The sequence below is a fragment of the Pleurodeles waltl genome, chromosome 7 (genome assembly GCF_031143425.1).
Source record: "Pleurodeles waltl isolate 20211129_DDA chromosome 7, aPleWal1.hap1.20221129, whole genome shotgun sequence".
Lineage (NCBI taxonomy): Eukaryota > Metazoa > Chordata > Amphibia > Caudata > Salamandridae > Pleurodeles > Pleurodeles waltl.
This window is the reverse complement of record NC_090446.1, coordinates 18,195,208-18,219,070: the sequence shown is the minus strand read 5'-3', so window position 1 is coordinate 18,219,070 and position 23,863 is coordinate 18,195,208. Positions and strand designations below refer to the sequence as shown.

General features: G+C 45.4%; 1 gene segment (V, D, J or C); it reads left to right on the top strand.

The window, feature by feature from the left end:
• Nucleotides 1-269: 269 nt before the first annotated feature.
• LOC138246734 (T cell receptor beta chain MC.7.G5-like) lies at nucleotides 270-18,298 on the top strand (the record flags this gene model as incomplete). The annotated part of the segment is given in 5 exon segments: nucleotides 270-318; nucleotides 4,660-4,992; nucleotides 5,810-5,827; nucleotides 14,141-14,247; nucleotides 17,946-18,298. Coding segments are annotated over 5 exon segments (534 nt in total), but the record flags the coding sequence as incomplete, so codon positions are not given.
• Nucleotides 18,299-23,863: the final 5,565 nt, after the last annotated feature.

Here is a 23,863-nt window from a genome sequence, read left to right as displayed (position 1 = left end):
TCCTAACACACTGATACTCCTTCTTTCTTCTGAAGTTGTTGGACTCCAGGTTGTGTCTCCTTGTGAAGTGTGAAGAAGCTGAGCTGCTCATGGGTATAGGGTGAGGGTCACAAGGGATGTGCAGTGTGAGCCCTGACCTTCAGTCTTGCCTCAAAGCATGTTGGGTAACAGATTCTTTGCAAGTATTAGCGGTGGGTTCTCTTGAGTGCGGGCGCCTTATTCTCTGTTAGCGACTGTGGCAGTTTTCTGTTGTTGCTCCATCACTGTGAAACTACGATGCAGCTGACTTCGGACAAGGCACAAAACTAACCGTGTTGGGTAAGAAGACATCAGTGTTATCAACTATGTGTACCTGAAGCTTCTAACCTACAAGTCATTGATTTAGGTGTGTTAGTTTAATTAGTTCAGTGGAAGCAAAACAAGACTTTCGGACCCTGAATGCTATCACACCAAAGCACAGGACACGATCCAGTGTCCGCGGTGGCCTGGAGAGGGGTGGCCCTAGCGGGGTCCTGGCAGTGGTGGCTGAGGTGTGAGAGTCGTGTGGTGTCCCAGAACTCAGTGTAGTAAATCAGACCTGAATAAACTATAGAATTTGCCTTTGTGAAACCCTAAGGCATGCAGGGGGATCACACAAGGCTCCTTTTCTACCTGAATTTCCATGCACGAACCATTGTTTATAATGCTAGCAAAATCAGTCTTGGAAAACCAACAATTCTGCCCAAAGTGGGACAACATGGGACCATTTCCCAGGGAATAGATTAATTCCAGAAATTACCTTTAACACACATCAGATGGGAAATCTGCAAAAGGATTTGTTGAAAGGGGGTAGGATGTGAGTACATCAGTGGGGAATCTCTCGGTGTTAGTTAGACTTTTTAAATATTTCCCAGAGTCTCAGGTGGGCTCAACCTCTATACGGTATTGTTTTCAGTGTGCCCTGGTCAGGTGATGGTGCTGTTATCAGCAGACTGTTCATAGGACAGACGTTCTACATTCAGTGGCCTCTTGTAGTAAACTCATGTATTATTGCAAACATAAACCCAACCTCCCCTCTGTAGAGATACACGGTCACAACGTGCCTGTAAAATTGCCATCCATTGCTTGTGGGCGGTGATATAGTCTCATCTCCCCTTAGACTTGTTTTCTCAATGCTATCAAGCGCTTCGGTTCCCCTGAAGCCACATTTTCTCAGTGGAAGATTTAACGTGTGTTTGTGACGCCTCTCAGGTGTGTGTTTAACACCGACCCATATCTTAATACTAATGTCGGTTCATTCTGATGAAATAACGAATGATATACTTCAGAGGACATGTGTACCCTATTGTCCATGCCCCTGATTACATAAAGTGGGGCACAGTACCTGCCTGCAGGATCACTGAGGTGACTGTACCCCTGCCTTCTGTGCTCCCCACCAGAACCGCCTGCACCCCCACTCCAGTTTTTAACCAGCCAGGTGAGGCTGGGCTCCGGAGACACTCAGTACTTCGGAGGGGGGACCACGCTCACTGTCCTAGGTAAGAATAACACCCTGCCATGGCCTGTAGGGCCTGTGTGTCTGTCCAGGGGGCCCACCCTGGGACATGTGGACTTTAATATGAAACACCTGTCCGTGGTTTAATTGTCTGCACTTGTCTACAGCTTTAAATAGACTGACTCTCGGTGTGATCCTGGGACAGATAGAGTGAGTGCTTCAGATATCTGGGACAGGGACAGTTGTTTTATTTGATAAATAAATGTGCTTTTCTCTAACACCCTCTACCGTCTATAAATGCGTGAACCTAATGCGTGCAATTCAGCCGCTGTGGAAATATTGTCCCACATAAACCTCTTTTGCCAATTTTCGCCTGCTGATAAGGTTTTGCACAATTGTCAATCTTTGCAATCTACACAAATCTGCACAAATGATAACTTTGCATAAGAAATGTAATTTTCCAGCATGAAGCAGATTCATCACGGGTTGAGCTGACAAAAGTTGGGAGCACTGCCCCCTCAACAGACAACTGTTCTTCTTGAGTTAAGGGGTAAAGGCAAAGATTGGTAAAGGTGAGAAAGGGCTGTGCTCTGGGGGAGATTCAGGACTGGACTTTGGAAGTGGGACCCAAGTCACAGTGTCAGGTGCATTGTCATTTATTGACACTTCTCTTGTTTATAATTCACGCACCTGCACGCTGATTGGCTGAGGGAAATCATAATATTGTTAAGGAAACAAGTAAAGAAGAAGGACGTAGAAAAGGGTGAGAGACTGAGTGTCCAATTTCCAATCGTTGATAAAGGCCCTTATGCAGGCAAACATAGTCAACCAGATCCTAAATGTAAAGAGAGGAAGTCATTTTTCAAATTGTCTCTAAGAAACATTTTATTAGATCCCTAAGGATGTATTTTTATTTACATGAGCTGGACACATCCGTGGCTATAAATAGGAGTCCCAGCATCAAATCCCCTGGAAGTTGAGACGCCCGGAACTTTATTAAGTAGTATGAATTGCATTAGGAAGCTGTAATTCGAAGTAGTTTGATGGACTTCGACCCATAATCTGAATTCACAACTGTGCATTCAACAAAAAATGTGTTGTGTGTTTACGTGAAATCCAAAAGGCCGATTCAGGGGATGATTTAAACTCAAATCAGGAAAAGATGTTGAATCTGGAATGACCCCTAAATTCGAATTTCTAGGTTAGTGCAGGTTCGGTTCACCTAGGACCACATCATATTCGAAGGTGCCTCGAAGTCATGCCACACAACAGTCTTGTGAAAGCCACAAGCTGTTTGAAGCAGAGGTGTCCACACACAGGTTTTGTGACTGCCCTGTGTGTCTGTGCTCCGGGTATGAGCTGTACTTCGGGCCAGGCACCAGACTGACTGTGGTAGGTAAGTCTCACATCAAACTCAACATGTGCCCCTTGGATGAGATGGTAACAAACTGGCTCTTTTCAAAATATCTGCAGAAAGAAGGACAAATTCATGTTTTTTGTGTCAAAGGCAACAATATATGTATATTGATATGTTCTTGTGCTTATACATGTACACCCTCTGTATGTATTTATGTCTCTATACATCTACTACTTTACTCATACTGTAGAAGGGGAATACCTTTGACTCTACCCAATGCACTACTCTATGTCTCACCCTAAACCTCTCGCAATATACCCTCTGCCCACACTCTCTGACTCATCCCAAACCTCATTCAACCACTATGATCTCTAAAACAACCCTACTAGACGCTTCCCTCCATTGACTCATCCAAAACCTCATTTTACTAGTCTGTTCTCCCTAATCCATTTTAAGAGACTCTTCCCTCCCCATCTCTCCTTTTCCTCATCCCGGACTTCATCTTACTACTATCACCTCCCAACTGACACTTTCTAGACTCATCCCTCTTCTATCCCTCCATTATGCTTTTCAGTCCAACTAACAGACGCCGCTCAAATTAACTCATATTTCCCATTACTAATCCACCACCAATCCATTTTGGGTTCTGGAGTAGCGTGCTACTCGCCGGAAAGCACTTTGATGCCTCGTCAGGGGTAGGAAGCGCTATATAAATAAAATTACAATTATCCCAAGACACTGTGAGGACAATCATTTTCGGAAAGTCATTCTTGAGTGTAAATTAAACAACAAAACCCCACATATTCTTCCCAAAAAAATGCAACGAATGTAAAACACTTTGTCTTGGAGTTTCCCTTTATTTGGGGTAATTTACTGTGTCCCACAAGGCAAGGAGCGTGCATGAGTGTAACACGTACAGCGGCCGGTTCGGGCTGTGGCTGTACATTGTTACCAGTAACTGTCTACAAATGGAGATTTGTCAATGTTCAATTTTTTCTACTCTATTAACATTTAAAATAGTTTGAGGAGTGGGCCAAGTGGACCACCAAAGGCATTTGAAATGGAAATACATTCTATGCCATAAAATCGAGATGCAATGATTACAAATGTGGCTTCTCCTTGAGGGGCCCGGTGGCCCTGTACGACCCTCGGTCTCAGCATGGCTGAAGCTGTAGTGATGGGCAGACATGGCCCCGAGTGAACACTTGAAATTCCCAGCTACAGGAATGTCCTGAGGCTGGAATATTTCACAAGCAGAGAAAGGATGAGGGGTGAAAGGGGCGTGGCCTCATGTGAGGAGAAAGGGTGGTAAACTGTGGACAATAAAATATTGTTCCACTCATCACCATAGAATGCACTTTTCTTATTGATAGTTATTAGCATTATTAAACACGATTTGAAGTTCAACCTTTGTGATGTTCTTAGTATCTCCTCTTTTCCTCTCTGCATTATTGTGTAAAGTTCTAAAACAATATTTAAGAATTCAAAATGAGAGTTTTTAAAGGTAAATGAAGGCAGAGGTATTTTCTGAATAGGGCTGACAGCACTGGCATAAGATGGAGCTAGGAAAGCCCTTTGTTGATGCCACAGCACAGACTGTACAGAGTCAGTGGGCAGGTGTGCCATCAAGTGCAGCCAGTGGTCAGGGTTAGACATCTACAAAGATGGCATCTGCATAGATCTACAGACAAATCAGGGTCACCTCTTGTGTATCAATGTTCATATCTAGATAAGATGAGCTTCCTCCACAAGGGTTGGTGAGTGTAAATAAATGGTCTGTGTTCACTAGCAAAAAGTAATTAGACAATGTGGTTTCTATGATTTCCAGAGGATGGACTCAACATCACGGAACCAAACGTGGCTCTTTTCGACCCATCGCCGCACGAGGTGAAAGAGAGACGGAGCGCCACGCTGGTGTGTCTGGCCACCAAGTTCTACCCTGACCATGTGGTCCTGAGCTGGTCAGTGAATGGGGTGGAGAGGACGGAAGGGGTGAAGACCGATGAACACCCCACCCGGGGAAGCGACAAGATGTACTCCCTGAGCAGCCGGCTCCGGCTCTCGAAGAAGGAGTGGTTGAATCCGCAGACCACCTTCAGGTGTAAGGTGTACTTTGACCCCACGAGACAAAACATCATCAAGGAGACCAGAGGCAGAGAGGGTAAGACAAGTTTTGAGGCTAGTGCTGCACATGGTCCGTGTAAGTGTATTTGTGCATGTGCATGTGTTGGCGTACATGTGTGTGTTTTCACATGTGTGTAAGAGTGCAGGAGCGAGTGTATGCATCTGTATGTGTGTTTGTCTGCATAAGTATATATGTGTCTGCCCACATGTGCATATGTGTGTGTGGTTGTGTGTGCACATGTCTGAGTGGGTACGTCCCTTCATATGTGCTTTTAAAGGGGTCAAAGTGTACCTACAATCTGGCAGAGTCCTCTGTGCACAATCTCCAATCCTACAGTGGAAAGGTGGTCTCCGCATACAAATGTATTCACCAGAATCTATAATATTGCATAGTGCCCCTTGAATATCATTAACAACGCTGGCAGAAAACAGTGTTTGATAAAATTCGTATCCATGGTCATTTCAGGCTAAAAACTTAGATAATCCTCAATATCTTCAGGTTAAGTAACACGTTAAAATCATACCTGATTTTATTCTCTTTTGTAAATTATTTTAAATTTAAAAAACCTCCCCTTTGAGACTGAACCTTAAACTCTTTCCCAGTCCAACCTAGCTCAGTACGGTGCCTCAATAGATGGGTAACTTGAGGTATTAAAAAATGCCACAAAATCTGCTTTGAAAATCGTTGAATCAATTTTGAAATTTGTGGCCCATTTCAAACAAGAACAGGAGCTCTGATTAGCCTTTGTGAAGCCCAAATGCATGCTTTAATTTCATAAATATTTAATGAACATTGAACACCTCTGAGAACTGCACAGGAAATGTGAATTAAATGTGTTTTCTTCCCTCCCCAGGATGTGGCTTAACCCCAGGTGAGAAACATTCAAACTTCTTTGTCAACCACAGGGTAAGAATAAACTGCGCCTACATATACATACATTTTAAAATCGTGTTCTTCAACCTTGCGTCTGCAATACACAAATTGTACTTTCATCAAGTAACATCAAAATGTCACAAAATTCCTTATAAAAAAGATTTTGCTGAAATCTTTTTACAACATATTTGGCTGAGCGAATTTCCTGGAAAAAAATAAGTCTGGTGGTCCTTTGTCCTGCAAACTAATATGTTGGAAGATTTAAAAAAAAAAAAAAAAAAACTTTTTTTTATCAATGTACGGAAATGCAACATTTACGGTTCATTGGGGCACTTCATGTGGCCAGTATATATTTTACAAGATTCACTGTTCCTTGAAGGTCACCTTCACAAATTTAGCACCCCAATAGCTGCTAGATGTTCTCATTACAAAAAGTGAAAAAAATCAAGACAATTGCCTCACTTCTTAAGAGAGTAAACAAATATATTCCATTTCCGGAAAGCTAGGATTAGTAAACCCCAGCCATACTTCATTTGGAGGCCTCCTCTTCATTGGTGTGTGGAGGTAAACTATCCTCATACACCCCTCAACCCCTGCAGAGGGGCTCACTAGTGTCACTGCTAGGTTAGGCACCAGGTCCATGGGTGTTACTTGGGACAGCATCACTACTAGATATGTAGGCCCGTATTTATACTTTTTTTAGCGCCGCATTTGCGCCGCTTTTTGACGCAAAACAGCGCAAACCTACAAAATACAGGGCCATATTTATACTCCGTTTGCGCCGAAATTGCGTCGTTTTTTTTGACGCAATTTCGACGCAAAACTAACGCCAACTAACGCCATATTTATACTATGGCGTTAGAGGCGAATAGCGCCAAAGTTCCCGGAATGTGCGTCATTTTTTAGCGTGAACCCCTTCCTTGCGTTAATGATATGCAAGGGAGGCGTTCCCGTCTAAAAAATGACTCCCAGGACTTTACGTGGTATTTATACTCCCGGGCAAAAGAGACGCCCGGGAGTTGGCGTGGCTAAAAACGGCGCATTTGCGCCACATTTTAACGCCTGCTCAGGGCAGGCGTTAAGGGGCCTGTGGGCTCAAAATGAGCCCAAAGGTGCCCTCCCATGCCCCCAGGGACCCCCCCTGCCACCCTTGCCCACCCCAGGAGGACCCCCAAGGATGGAGGGACCCACCCCAGGGACATTCAGGTAAGTTCAGGTAAGTTTTATTTTTTATTTTTTATATTTTATTTTGGTGGCATAGGGGGGCCTTATTTGTGCCCCCCTACATGCCACTATGCCCAATGACCATGCACAGGGGACAGAAGTCCCCTGGGCATGGCCATTGGGCAAGGGGGCATGACTCCTATCTTTCCAATGATAGGAGTCATGTTGATGGGGGATGGGCGTCGTTAAAAAATGGCGCAAGTCGGGTTAAGACGATTTTTTCGACGTAACCTGACTTGCCCCATTTTAAGACGCCCATGCGCCATTTTCCCCCTACGCCGGCGCTGTCTGGTCTACGTGGTTTCTTCCCACGCAAACCAGGCAGCGCCGGTCTGATTGCGCCGTCTAACGCCATTCCATAAATACGGCGCCCGCATGGCGCTTCAGAATGGCGTTAGACGGCGCAAAACTTTTTGACGCTAAACTGCGTTAGCGCAGTTTAGCGTCAAAAAGTATAAATATGGGCCACAATGGCATTTTGCAAGTTTGCGCCGTTTTTGCGTCAAAAAACGACGCAAATGCGGCGCAAAAAAAGTATAAATACGGGCCCTAGTACTGCTATCAGGGCTAGGACTGGTACAACTACTGCTAGTAGTAACACACTAGACACCAGGCTCTACTTCCATTACTAGCGCTACCACTGAGAACAGCTGTTATAACATATATTGTGCCTGTAACTGTTAGTACTAATACTAGTGCTATTACTATGACTACTACTTCTGCTAAATAACATCCCCTTCTCAAAGTAGTACTACTACAATGTGTACTATTCCTACTGGTACCACTAATACCATAAGTACCACTAATGCTAGTAAAATACCACCATTATTCAACTATAATTGGACCAAATACCTCTGTGAGAATGAACCCCAGTAAGAATACAACAAACTACTAATAGGGGGAGCCCTTCTCACACCATCCTGCTTTATCCCACCGCCTTCTGCTCACACATCCTGCTTTATCACACCGCCTTCTGCTCACACATCCTGCTTTATACCACCACTTCCCACTCACACATCCTGCTTTATACCACCGCCTTCTGCTCACACATCCTGCTTTATACCACCGCCTTCTGCTCACACATCCTGCTTTATCCCACTGCCTCCTGCTCACACATCCTGCTTTATCCCACCGCCTTCTGCTCACACATCCTGCTTTATCCAACCGCCTTCTGCTCACACATCCTGCTTTATGCCACCGACTTCTGCTCACACATCCTGCTTTATCCCACCGCCTTCTGCTCACACATCCTGCTTTATCCCACCGCCTTCTGCTCACACATCCTGCTTTATACCACCACTTCCTACTCACACATCCTGCTTTATACCACCGCCTTCTGCTCACATATCCTGCTTTATCCCACTGCCTTCTGCTCACACATCCTGCTTTATCCAACCGCCTTCTGCTCTCACATCCTGCTTTATCCCACCGCCTTCTGCTCACACATCCTGCTTTATGCCACCACCTTCTTCTCACACATCCTGCTTTATCCCACCGCCTTCTGCTCACACATCCTGCTTTATACCACCGCCTTCTGCTCACACATCCTGCTTTATACCACCGCCTTCTGCTCACACATCCTGCTTTACCCCACCACCTTCTGCTCACACATCCTGCTTTATCCCACCGCCTTCTGCTCACACATCCTGCTTTATCCCACCGCCTTCTGCTCACATATACTGCTTTATCCCACCAACTTCTGCTCACACATCCTGCTTTATCCCACCGCCTTCTGCTCACACATCCTGCTTTATCCTACCGCCTTCTGCTCACACATCCTGCTTTGTCCCACCGCCTTCTGCTCACACATCCTGCTTTATCCCACTGCCTTCTGCTCACACATCCTGCTTTATCCCACTACCTTCTGCTCACACATCCTACTTTATACCACCGCCTTCTGCTCACACATCCTGCTTTATACCACCGCCTTCTGCTCACACATCCTGCTTTATCCCACCACCTTCTGCTCACACGTCCTGCTTTATCCCACCGCCTTCTGCTCACACATCCTGCTTTATTCCACCGCCTTCTGCTCACACATCCTGCTTTATCCCACCAACTTCTGCTCACACATCCTGCTTTATCCCACCGCCTTCTGCTCACACATCCTGCTTTATCCTACCGCCTTCTGCTCACACATCCTGCTTTATCCCACCGCCTTCTGCTCACACATCCTGCTTTATCCTACTGCCTTCTGCTCACACATCCTGCTTTATCCCACCTCCTTCTGCTCACACATCCTGCTTTATACCACTGCTTCCTACTCACACATCCTGCTTTATACTGCCGTCTTCTGCTCACACATCCTGCTTTATGCCACCGACTTCTGCTCACACATCCTGCTTTATACCACCGCCTTCTGCTCACACATCCTGCTTTATCCCACCGCCTTCTGCTCACACATCCTGCTTTATAACACCACTTCCTACTCACACATCCTGCTTTATACCACCGCCTTCTGCTCACACATCCTGCTTTATACCACCGCCTTCTGCTCACACATCCTGCTTTATCCCACTGCCTTCTGCTCACACATCCTGCTTTATCCCACCGCCTTCTGCTCACACATCCTGCTTTATCCCACTGCCTTCTGCTCACACATCCTGCTTTATACCACCGCCTTCTGCTCACACATCCTGCTTTATCCCACCGCCTTCTGCTCACACATCCTGCTTTATGCCACCGCCTTCTGCTCACACATCCTGCTTTATCCCACCGCCTTCTGCTCACACATCCTGCTTTATACCACCGCCTTCTGCTCACACATCCTGCTTTATACCACCGCCTTCTGCTCACACATCCTGCTTTACCCCACCACCTTCTGCTCACACATCCTGCTTTATCCCACCGCCTTCTGCTCACACATCCTGCTTTATCCCACCGCCTTCTGCTCACACATCCTGCTTTATCCCACCGCCTTCTGCTCACATATACTGCTTTATCCCACCAACTTCTGCTCACACATCCTGCTTTATCCCACCGCCTTTTGCTCACACATCCTGCTTTATCCTACCGCCTTCTGCTCACACATCCTGCTTTGTCCCACCGCCTTCTGCTCACACATCCTGCTTTATCCCACTGCCTTCTGCTCACACATCCTGCTTTATCCCACTACCTTCTGCTCACACATCCTACTTTATACCACCGCCTTCTGCTCACACATCCTGCTTTATACCACCGCCTTCTGCTCACACATCCTGCTTTATCCCACCACCTTCTGCTCACACGTCCTGCTTTATCCCACCGCCTTCTGCTCACACATCCTGCTTTATTCCACCGCCTTCTGCTCACACATCCTGCTTTATCCCACCAACTTCTGCTCACACATCCTGCTTTATCCCACCGCCTTCTGCTCACACATCCTGCTTTATCCTACCGCCTTCTGCTCACACATCCTGCTTTATCCCACCGCCTTCTGCTCACACATCCTGCTTTATCCTACTGCCTTCTGCTCACACATCCTGCTTTATCCCACCTCCTTCTGCTCACACATCCTGCTTTATACCACTGCTTCCTACTCACACATCCTGCTTTATACTGCCGTCTTCTGCTCACACATCCTGCTTTATGCCACCGACTTCTGCTCACACATCCTGCTTTATACCACCGCCTTCTGCTCACACATCCTGCTTTATCCCATGGCCTTCTGCTCACACATCCTGCTTTATCCCACCGCCTTCTGCTCACACAACCTACTTTATACCACCGCTTCCTACTCACACATCCTGCTTTATACTGCCTTATTCTGCTCACACATCCTGCTTTATGCCACCAACTTCTGCTCACACATCCTGCTTTATACCACTGCCTTCTGCTCACACATCCTGCTTTATCCCACCGCCTTCTGCTCACACATCCTGCTTTATCCCACTGCCTTCTGCTCACACATCCTACTTTATACCACTGCTTCCTACTCACACATCCTGCTTTATACTGCTGTCTTCTGCTCACACATCCTGCTTTATCCCACCGCCTTCTGCTCACATATCCTGCTTCATACCACTGCCTTCTGCTCACACATCCTGCTTTATCCCACCACCTTCTGCTCACACATCCTGCTTTATCCCACTGCCTTCTGCTCACACATCCTGCTTTATCCCACTGCCTTCTGCTCACACATCCTGCTTTATACCACTGCCTTCTGCTCACACATCCTGCTTAATACCACCTTTTTCTGCTCACACATCCTGCTTTATAATGCTGTCTTCTGATCACACATCCTGCTTTATACTACTGTCTTCTGCTCACACATACTGCTTTATCCTGCCTTCTTCTGCTCACAGGATCCTGCTTTATGACACCGCCTTCTGCTTACACATCCTGCTTTGTCCCACCAACTTCTGCTCAAACATCCTGCTTTATACCACTGCCTTCTGCTCACGCATCCTGCTTTATCCCACTGACTTCTGCTCACACATCCTTCTTTATCCCACGGCTTTCTGCTCACACATCCTGCTTTATACTGCTGACTTCTGCTCACACATCCAGCTTTATACTGCCGCCTTCTGCCCACACAAATCTTCTTTATCCCACTTTCTTCTACCCGCGCAATCCTCCTTTATCCCGCCGTTTTCGGCCCACACAATCCTCCTTTTTCCTGCCTTCTTCTGCTCATAGAATCCTCCCTTACTCCGCCTTTTTCAGCTCACTCCATCCTGCTTTATCCTGTCTTTCTGTGCTCCCACATCTTGCTTTATTCCTCCTTTTTCTGCTCACACATTCTGCTTTATCACATCCTTATCTGCTCACACATCCTGTTTTATCCCGCCTTCTTCTGCCTGCACAATCCTCCTTTATCCTGCTATATCCCACCTTCTTCTGCACACACAATTCTCCTTTATCTTGCCTTTATCTGCTCACACATCCTGCTTTATCACACCTTTATCTGCTCACACATTCTGCTTTATTCCACCTTTATCTGCTCATTCATCCTGTTGTATCCCGCCTGCTTCTGCCCGCACAATCCTCCTTTATCCCACCTTTTTATGCTCCAACATCCTGCTTTATCCCACCTTTATCTGCTCACACATCCTGCATTATCCTGCTTTCTTCTACCCGCACAATCCTGGTTCATCCTGCTTTCATCTGCTCACACATCCTTCTGTGTGCTGCCTTCTTCTGCTCACACCATCCTGCTTTATCCCACCTTTATCTGGTCACACATACTGCTTTATCCCGCCTTCTTCTGCCATCACAATCCTCATTTATCCCACCTTTATTTGCTCACGTATCCTGCTTTATCTCACCTTTATCTGCTCACACATCCTACTTTATTCCACCTTTTTCTGTCAGCACTGTCCTCCTTTATCCTGCCTTCTTCTGCCCACACAATCCTCATTTATGCCACCTTTATCTGCTCACACATCCTGGTTTATCCCACCTTTAACTTCTCACATATCCTGTTTTATCCCACCTTTATCTGCTCACACATGTTGCCTCATCCCATCTTTATTTGCTCACACATACTGCTTTATCCCACCTTCTTTACTCACATCATACTGATTTATCCCACCTTCTTCTACTCACACCATCCTGCTTTATCCCACCTTCTTCTGCTCACACCATCCTGTTTTATCCCACCTTCTTCTACTCGCAGATACTGCTTTATCCTACCATCTTCTACTCACACCATCCTGCTTTATCCGACCATGTTCTACACATCCTGCTTTATTCCACCTTCTTCTACTCACACCACCCTGATTTATCCCACCTTCTTCCACACACACATCCCGCTTTATTCCACCTTCTTCTGCTCACACATGCTGCTTCATCCCATCTTTATCTGCTCACCCATCCTGATTTATCCCGCCTTCTTCTGCCAACACTGTCCTCCTTAATCCCACCTTTATCTGCTCACATATCCTGCTTTATCCCATCTTTATATCCTCACACATCCTGCTTTATTCCACCTTCTTCTGTCCGCATATTCCTCATTTATCCTGCCTTCTTCTGCCCACACAATCCTCCTTCATCCCACCTTCATCTGCTCATATATACTTGTTTATCCCACTTTTAGTTGCTCCTATATCCTGCTCTATCCCACCTTTATCTGCTCACACATACTGCTTTATCCCATCTTTATCTGCTCACACATACTGCTTTATTCCACCTTCTTCTCCTCACACCATCCTGCTTTATCCCACCTTCTTCTACTCACACCATCCTGCTTTATCCCACCTTTATCTGCTCACATATCCTGCTTTATCCCACCTTCTTCTACTCATACCATCCTGCTTTATCTCACCTTCTTCTACTCACACCCTCCTGCTTTATCCCACCTTCTTCTACACACACACTTCCTGCTTTATCCCACTGTCTTCTACTCACACCATCCTCCTTTATCCCACCTTTATCTGCTCACATATCCTGCTTTATCCCACCTTCTTCTACACACACACATCCTGCTTTATCCCACCTTCTTCTACTCACATCATCCTCCTTTATCCCACCTTTATCTGCTCACATAGCCTGCTTTATCCCACCTTCTTCTACACACACACATCCTGCTTTATTCCACCTTCTACTCACACCAACCTGATTCATCTCACTTTCTTCTACACACACATATTGCTTTATTCCACCTTCTTCAATTCACACCATACTGCTTTACTGCATTTTCTTCTGCTCATATGTCCGACGCTTACATTATTATAAGTTATCTCCACAAATAAGTAACTCAAAGTATAATTACTCTTCGAAATTTATGGCATCTAAAATGTACTCAATGAGTTTGAACTCAATGAGTTGACCTAACACACTCAGATCACTAAGACAAAGCCAACGCTCCAGCCCTAAAGATAATATACCACTGTGGATTGACTGACTATTACATGCAATTACTGATAGTGCTGCAGGGCCAATGCTTGAAACCCAGAAGGAGTAAATATCAAAAAGAAATTAAGTGAGCACCTTTGTGAGCTGACTAACTTATGAGCCTCATCGAAAATAATGGGAGTAGCTTGTACATGTTCAATAGGAGTAGAATATTATATGAAGAGGTGTGTAGGAAGGCGCGCAACAAGATTAGAAAATCATGGACAACCTTGTCTGACGATAAGTACTTTCTAACAAAGGATTTATATTTCAGACTCCTATCGTCAAAGTGCAAACACAGCCAAATTCACATATCTGCTGTTAATTGCCAAGACTGCTTTCTATGGACTCCTTCTGACAATGTGTGTGATGAAGATGAAGGTGAGGATGTTTTCCTTATAGTTCCTCGTTATGTATGTCCTACTCTTTGTCTATGGTGCATTGCCCATGGTTTCCATTGGCCTCTTGGCGCTGTTTGGTCTTTGAACGCCTGGTAATGGGTAGCCCTATATGGAGGGCATCTATGTGGGGACGCCATGCCTTCATGCCTCAGCTCAGGTATCTGTGTTTTACCTCTAATTAACTTCTTCTGTTTGCTCCTATGACTCCTTTATTTCTATTGGGCAGTTATGGCCTGTGTCTTGTGATTGTGTCTCTTCTTTACCTCTGCATGAGCTTCCTGTCCACTGACTACTCCTTTTTGGTTGTTGGTTATTAGCACAAATGTCTCCTTAGGGTGTCTGGACTTGTGCTTTCCTCAACCTCCTTGAATATGTTGAGTTAAGCAATGCATGGTCCGCTGCCATCATTGTTGTGGAATGTGACATACATGCCCGTGTATCCTGGTTCCACTGTGGCCTCAAGTGACTCGTCCTTCTTGAAGAACCTTGTGTCCAGTGTCCTGCTAGAATGCTGTTTCTTACTTCTTTGTAAGTAGGATGACAAAGTGAGCCGGAGATAAAGATTCCACTCATATGGAGAAAGGTGAGGAAAGCTTACAAGAAAGAGGAGGGCAAAAGGAGAGTAAATATGCGGTAACAGGTAACACCTGTGGAAACGGGATCTCAAATATACAAAGGAGAACATGGGACAGAAAGGACATATTAAAAGACCAAAGCAAGCGAATAGGGATAAGGAAAGCAGGAAGTGAGAAATCTGAACCAAAGAGGAACAAAGGGGTGTTTGTTTGTGGCCATGGAGTGAAGTGCACATCCGCCAATGATAAGCAGGTGAAGAGGCATCAGAGTGAAGAGGAAGAGGCAGCAAGAAGAAGGGTCAGACAAGTGCAAGGGAGGATGAGAGGGTTAAAGGTATACAAATGTAGCAGGAGAGATTGTCAGAAGTTGCTGGTGAGGATTCTTGACTACTGAATTCAGAATGGGGTGAAGAATGGTCACAGAGCACCTGTGAACAAGTTCAGTTCTAAATGTGGACATTTGTTACTCAGAATGTTTGCTCCATGCAGTGAAAGCTTTCTTCACATCTCTCTGTCCCGAGTTCTCATTATTGACTGTGCATAATAGACGCCCTTGGCCCCCGCCTAGTGTGTCCTTCATGTTCAGTCCCTTCTCCTGCTGCCTTCTTTTGTATCCAATCATCTCTTTTATCTCATCCTTGTTTGTCCGATCTTCTCCCCTCCCGTTGTTTGTATCCAATCATTTATCTCAATTCTTTCCCAAGTGTTATTTTCTTCTCTTTAACTTCCATATACCCAATCGTCTTAGTACACCCTTGTCTAGGTGTCAGTTTGAACAATCCCAGAAGGTAGGTTCTTGCCCTGCCTTTCTCTGTTTCACTGCGACCAGATACCACATTTACTATAGTCTTATGGTTTGCTGCTGAGGACTATGCCAGTCATTAAAGGTCCTCTGCCCAACTTATATGCCCAAGCCACACACACACATGCACACACACACAGATATATATATATATATTTATTCATATATTTATACATATTGTGTGTCTATATATATATATATATATATATATATATATACATTTACTGAAAAAAACAAAGGTTATAGGGATGATATAGTTATGTTCTAAATGTACTCATACAAAACCATAATAATTTAGCAGATATAGTTACAGTTCTTTCAAGTAACTATAACTCACGCCCTAAAATAACTATAATTTTGGTCTCACCAATGCAGCTTTTTCTTAAAAAAATTCACTACTAATGTTGCATTTATAGTTTTAAGGACGTTATAGAAGTTGTCATGGCTGCTATCATATCTGGGGTAATTAGCAGTGCATGGCGAGGATGTGAGTTATAATTACCTTAGGGCATGAGCTATAGTTATTTGAAAGAACTCTATAACTGCTGAATTTATGTTGTTTTGTATGAGTAAATTCAGAACCTAACTATAACTTCCCTGTAACCTTTGTTTTTTTCAGTGAATTTCTAAGGTCCGTTTAATTCTATTTTCTAACTATATTGTAAATTTCTGTTTTTTTTAATGAAAAGTAATTTTCATTACTATACATTAATCCAAACACCACCGTGCGGCCCTTGGCGGTGCAGCCAAGCCCTGCAACCAACCCCTAACACAACCCAACCCCATGCTGCGCACGGCCATCAGTCATGTGCAGCAAGGTTGGTCGCAGGTCCTGGCCTGAGGCCAGGCTCTGCAGCCAGCCCCTACAACAACCCAACCCATGCTGCACACAACCTTGGGCCAACCCCTATAACCACTTAAACATGTGCGGCACACGGCCTTTGGCCATGTGCCAAGGGTTGGCCACAGAGACTAGCCGGTGGCCAGGCCATCCGGTCGACCAGACCCATCGCTGTGAGAGAAATATTTTCCTCTGTCTTCCTGCCTGCATCTTTGCAGGCAGGGAGACAAAGGAAACCTCTGCGTGCAGCGAGGGAGAGCTGTTTGAATGCTCCCCCTCACTGCAAGCAGAGTGTTTGCTGTGACTTGGTGGCAGGTGTCAAAGCTGCTTTCAAACCACAGCAAACAGCTATGTCATGGGAGTGGGCACCCCAGGACATAGCAGGAGTGGGCTGTGGGGGGTGGTAGTCCCCAGGGCAATGATTGGCTCCTTGATGGGGTCTCCAACATAGAATAGCCCCAGGGGAGTGGTGGTCTCCAGGGCTGCCGGGGTTCTGAAATGGACCCCCTTTCTATTTTTTTTACAGTTTGCACTGGGGAGGTGGTAGTCCCCGAGGGCTGCAGGGGGCTGTGTGACCCTACTGCTCATAATAACTGAACTGCCTCAGGATAGGTGGCGGTCCCTGGGGCCACAGTGTGGCGGGGTGGGCCCCCACATTTATTAATTAGAAGCCCGGAAGGTGGCGGTCCCCGTGGCTGCAGGTGGGACAGAAGAGCCCCCTGCATTAAAATATTAAACACCCCCAGGACCTGGCTCACTCGAGGGCTTGATAGAAAACATGTGTGGGACACCACGTTGTTTTCTTTTTTCATTTTGTCCAGATTCACGATCCCGTTGTGGATTTGTGGCAACATGTTTTTAAATAGTGGTTTTTAGCCTGGGGGGTGGGATCCCTCTAGGACTCCACCACCAGAGTTAAGGGGTCAGGGTGTCTGAACCCTGGCCTTGTTTCTTAATTTTTAACCTTTTTCCTGGGACTCAGCTGAAGTCGATTCCCAACATGGCTGCCAACACTTCCTTGTTGAAGTGCTCATACACCATTTGTGTGTTTCATTGTGAGTGTACCATTGCTATCAGGATCCTATAAATTCCTATAGTGTAGGATGAACATGCATAGTACACACAACACACACACCCACACACACACACTCTCAAACAGACACCGACAGCATGCGCAGACAGAGACAGGCACAGTGAAAAAGGAACAAAAAATGTTCGCACACACACACAAAGTCAAATAGACACATGCAGTGTGCGCACATTCACCCAAGCACACAATAACAACACCAATTATAAATTCCACATTGTCTCATCTTTCTTGTTCCCCACTAAGATGTTTTTAAAATATAAATCAAAAAGGCTGACACCCTTTAGAGTAAATACTGTTTAGAGTGAGTGATGTGCAGAACAGTATAACTTGTATCCATTGTATAATATTTTTAATGCTTTTTTAATTTTAGCCTAACAATGAGAAGATCTTTTCCTGAAAAACTATTTGAGCAACTGAACTTAAATCCAACCAACTCTTCACATCCTGCAGATGGCCGGAGCTGGAGGGCCCACGTAGACAGTTGCAAATGGACAGTCAGATGTGGATGGTCACATGGTCACATTCCACATGTTTGCACTGACTTTAGTAGTCACTGTATATCTGTGTTGTTAAGACTACTGCCAGGATGATTTTGCTAGCTGTCTACCAGATCTATGCAGAACACAATGACTTACCCTTCTTTTGTCCTCAATTAGAAATCAACTGAACAGAGTTGTTTCTTGAGATTGTAAATGAGGCATGTAACTAATCCATGAATATTATTGCAGCATTATTAAAAAATTACATTTACTTCATAAGCTTGTTGTTGCTGATTTTTAACCAGAGTCCATTGTGATAAATTGAGTTGTTGATTGTTGAGGGGGATGAAGCCCTACTCAAGCAAAAGCCAAAGTCCTTGTTAGAGTGCAGTATAAAAAGTCACCTGTGCTTAGCCCTACGGTAGCTTGGCACAAAAGCAGTCAGGCTTAACTTAGAAGCAATGTGCAAAGTGTTTATGTCAGACACAAACAGGAAAATGTCAAAACACAACACAAAAAGTCCCACACCAATTTGGAAAAAATAAATGCAATGCAGGGCAAAAAATAGAGTAAAATGTAATATATTATTTGACACCAAGACAACAAATGTCCAATTAGTAGAACTTGAGATAAGCAATTTTAAAGGTTTAGCCAAAAAGAGTGCTTAAAAACACAAATGCCAATAGCGGTTATCTGGATGTGATAGACTTGGACAAAGTCACAAGTTCAAGCTGACCACGATTGAGCGTGGGTTGGATACAGGGATCAGGTTAGGCCCACTGTACCTTATGACCGGGATGAAGGGAGTTGTGCTGCTCAGTGGCGGTTCCTAGAATGGTACTGCGACAAGACGCATCATACATCATCGGTTCCAAAGAGAGTCATAGGGTCTTGCTTTCGAGTTGCGTCATACTGCATTAGTTGCGATGGGGAGCTGCAAGGGCTGAGTCAAGTTGCATTTGTGCTGTGTCGGTTCGATAGTCAGCACAGCTGGGCTTGCAGAGCACATTTATCCTCACATCCATGGGATCAGGATTGGGGAGGCTTCACTTGGTGAGTTAGTGCTCACAGCAGGCAGAGTCCAGGTGCAGGGTTCATGGGTGTTGGGGCTTGTGGTGTCCCAATAGCTGAGAACAGGAGTCTACCCAACTAGCACTTGGAGTCAACCCTGGGTTCAAAGTGAAATATTTAGTGTGACTCTACAGAGAGGGCCAAGTCCAACACTTCCAGACAGTGACACGAAGGGGGTTTAGCTGTGGACAAGATGGGCCATCCTGACCTGATGACTGGGGAGGAGCTGCATCCAGCCCCACTTGCACTTCAAATGTTTTTGCTTCCTACCCACACAAAGGTGTCTGACACCAGCCATATTTCTCTCCTCTGCCCTCACTCCTCACTGGCCTTCTCCTGCCCACTAGCAAGAGTTGATGACAACTAGATGGCGGATTTGAGGGTGGGAGGCTGAAGAATACTACTCATCTGTGTTTAGCCATTTCTTTGCCCTCAGAGCCATAACCATCATGCTTCCAGAGGGATTCTGCATCTCCCTGTAACCGCTTTCAAAATCTTGTCACTAGCTTGTAAAATCTTGAGTCAAAAAATGAGTCAGGAGCCTATTAGGTATCTTCTTTATTTACGCGTTTGGCCCTTAGGTACAGTGTTAGGTGCAAAACTCTAGTCAGGGCTTCACCCCCTCACCAACTGTCCCTATCTGTCAGCTTCCACTCCCTTCCAGTACAACACCTATGCTTTAATAGTTTTATCAATTTCTACATGTGCTGTCCAGTGCAGATCACAAGCAAAGTTGGACACATTTTAGAGTTTTTAATCTTGCTCCACAGTTACTCCTGCTTTCTGTAGGAGTGTGTGTTTGGCACAAATATGGGTCTACCATTACTCTTCTTTGGTGCCCGCAACATTGATCAGCTTCCTTAGGGGCCCTTCCCAATTCATCTTCTAAGGTCAAAAATCCAGGCTTTGTGCTGGATGAGAACCTATCTTTGAAGCCTCGGGTGACCAAGGTCACCTCCACCTGCTTCACAGTACACAAGCGGGTGAAAAAGATCATCTGGATACTTCCCCAATCAGCCCAAAGGACTGTGATCCAAGCCCTTATCTTGCTTCGCTTAGACTATGGCAATGTGCTGTATTTAGGTATTGATAAGGCTTTGATCTGTTGGCTACAGCTAGTCCAGAATTCAGGCACTAGACTTCACTATTGGCTGCCAAAATGTGCTTTGGCCTCACATCTTTCCAATGAGCTTCATTGTCTTACGATTTCAAATCCCATCCAGTTCAAAGCTCTGTACTACATGTGCAAGGCTAAAGCTGGATTTGGAATACTGTATAGCCAGGATATGGTGGTGCCCTATCAGCCCACATGTATGCTCAGGTCAATGAGTCAGGCCCTGTGCACAGTGTCCAGGCTCCATCTGGCCTATTTGGGAGGTCACTCCCTCACATCCTTGGGCTCAAGACCGTGGAACTCTCACCCAGAGCCTCTAAGAAATTTTACTTCACTTCTTGCATTCGGTAAAGGTCTTAATACCTGGCTATTTTAAGCTGCTGCTATCTGTCACCCTACCATTTGCTTAGAGCATGGAAACCCTATGTGGGTAACTGTCATGCTTTATAAGACTATAAATAAATAAAAATAAATAACAATGTTAGTAGATAGATTTTTTGCATCAAAACCAATGGTATTTACATAGCAATGCTCATATACCACCTATGGAACGCCCCCCTGAAGCAAAGTAGCACAATGTTTATGTTTAAGCATTTATGTTTTTGTTTAGGCATTTATAAAGCAGATGGCTCCCCTCAGGCCTCCCAGCGTTGGGTGAGATAGTAAGCGGCCTCGATGGAATCACCGAGCCAACTGGGAAAGTATTCCGAAATAGTAAAAAAGGGATTTATGGGAAAAGCCATGCTTTGAGCATCTTCCTGAACATAAGTTCATCTTCCAAACATCTTATCTCCAAGGGTAAGGCAGTCCATAATTTGGATGCAACATAGGTAAATGATCTACCTCCCCATCTGGCTTTTCGAAAGCTTGGGATATTCAGGAAACAGTCCTGTCCAAATCTGAAGGGTCTAGAAGGGAGGTATGGCGATGATAGCCCTCTCAACTTATGGAGGCCCTTGAGTTGAGGACTTTGTGTGCCAGGCATATTGTTTTAAACTTAATTCTTGCTTTAATGGGCAGCCCGTGCAACGTTCTTAAGGCCTCTTTTGCTGACTCAAGTCTGGGTTTTTTCAGTAGTGTTCTCGCGGCCGCATTCTGCACTACCGGTAGTTTTTAAGAAACATATTTTGGCAAACCTAGGTATAAGGAGTTACCATAGTCCAAACGTGACATCTAAATGTTGCATAAATGTAGCATAAAGAGCAAGTTTATGTTACTTTGTTCAACTTTCCAACACAAATCCTGGTTTGCGTTGGAAAGTAAATACTACAAATCACTTTGTGCTAGATCTGTGTTACAGAAGTAGCCCAAACCAGGTGCAATGTGTTAGTAAATCAGGTCCCACAGTGATTCAGAGTAAGAATAATTGAGAGTGGGTACTACGAATGAGTGAGTGTAACAGTGAGTGAACGACAGCGGGTGAGAATGGTTGCAAGTGAGTGAGAATAAATGAGTGAAAAAGAGTGTGAGTGATACTGAAGGTTTTTGGGTGAATGTAAGTGAGCTTCCATGAGAATGTGGTGTGATGATTGCAAGGCAGATGTTGTCCCTGGCATACTGAAGTAATTCTTGTCTTATAGAGTCAACCATGGTGAAATATTGACTTTAGGATGCTGAAGGAAATTCTGGGCATAAATGGCATCCTGGCAAAATACTGATACTGGCATACCACAAGAAACCCTTGGTATATGGACACCCATAAACAAATGCTAGCATACATGAGTAAGGAAATGTTTGCCATTGGGGGCACCGATGGCAAAATGCTGACCCTGACATACTTAAGTGGTTTTTGACATAAGGATCACCCATGCCATATGGACAGCATTAATTGAAAAGTACCCTAACTGGCATAGTTTATATCATTTTTGCAATATGATGGCACCCGTGGCCCATGGGACACTCATGACATAATTCTGGCCCATACACAATGAAGGTAATTTTTAACAAACAGTGGCACTCACACCATATTTTATTATTAACACCTCCATGTGCTCCTCCCACTGCACTCCCCTGGTGCCCCTTCACTCGCCCACCTCTTTTAATTTATGTTGGCTGTCACTGGGTAACGGACACAGCGATCTTGACAAGAGAGGTCTTCCTATTCTATGGAAGTTGGCAATTCATATATGTGGACCCCAATTACAGGTATGTGAGTAAATTCTAATCCCTGAGAAAACTGGAGGTTAGATTAGTGTAAAAATCATAGCAGCCCCACAATTCCATGTCAGATTCTTCCAAGAAAAACATGGCAAAATATATTGAGGGAAAAGGCAGGAAAAAACACAGGAAAGATGCAAAGTTTGTTGTGGTAAACTCACATCCTCCATGTTATGCCTCATTTCCAAAACTCAGAACAGGAGGTATTTACTCCTCCAGGTAAATACACCACCCATTATGATAATATTCCTCAGTCCTTGTTATATTGTTGGCACATGTTTGAGTTAGAATTGATGATATATCTCACTTAGCACTGAAAAGAAACTCAAATACTTTCATGTATTTGCAATCATGTTAACCGTTCGCCTTTAGTGTATTTACAACAAGCATTGTTTGAAACAAATGACTGATCTCAATCACTAGGTGATGTGCTGTTATACTGACCCTTAAATAAAGCAAGTAGCTGTTGATTTGCATCAGCACTCCAAACTTAGTGGCAACTCTATGGTTACCATGCTTTTTCTGGGTTGCCTATTGGTAATGGGCGAGCCAGGACAGAAAACTCTAAAAAGCGGGATACCCTTATCAAGGGAAGCAAAGTATTGGACAAAGGGCCTAATTTAGAACTCAGCAGACAAGTTACTGACCCTCGGGTAGGTCGCTCCCCTGCTCACGCAGCGCCACCAGTCCCTGACTGCCCTCCTCACCGTTCTCATCCTGTGAGTGTGTGCGAGTGTCCCCCCTCTTTACCCGTGTACCCCGAGTGCTTGTGCTGACTGACTGACCGGAATCCTCCTTTCTTCCCGTGTATCCCGTGCGTGTCCCCCTGAGTGCCGTGTGCCCCCTCCTGCCGTTCTCCCTCATTTTCAGCCCCTCCCTTTAGAGTTTTACCTGTCCTCTCGCCGTTTTTTTTGCCGCCGTTCTTTTTGCCGCCTTTTTCGCTGCTTTTTCTTTTTCCCGCTTCCAGATTCCCCCGCCCGCCCGCCTCCCGCCTCCCAGCTGACCCCTCCTCCCCGGCTACCCTTAAATGGCGGCCGCTGCGAGGCAGAGGTAGCGACCACTGACCCTCCGGTAGGTCGCTCCCCTGCTCACGCAGCGCCACCAGTCCCTGACTGCCCTCCTCACCGTTCTCATCCTGTGAGTGTGTGCGAGTGTCCCCCCTCTTTACCCGTGTACCCCGAGTGCTTGTGCTGACTGACTGACCGGAATCCTCCTTTCTTCCCGTGTATCCCGTGCGTGTCCCCCTGAGTGCCGTGTGCCCCCTCCTGCCGTTCTCCCTCATTTTCAGCCCCTCCCTTTAGAGTTTTACCTGGCCTCTCGCCGTTTTTTTTGCCGCCGTTCTTTTTGCCGCCTTTTTCGCTGCTTTTTCTTTTTCCCGCCTCCAGATTCCCCCGCCCGCCCGCCTCCCGCCTCCCAGCTGACCCCTCCTCCCCGGCTACCCTTAAATGGCGGCCGCTGCGAGGCAGA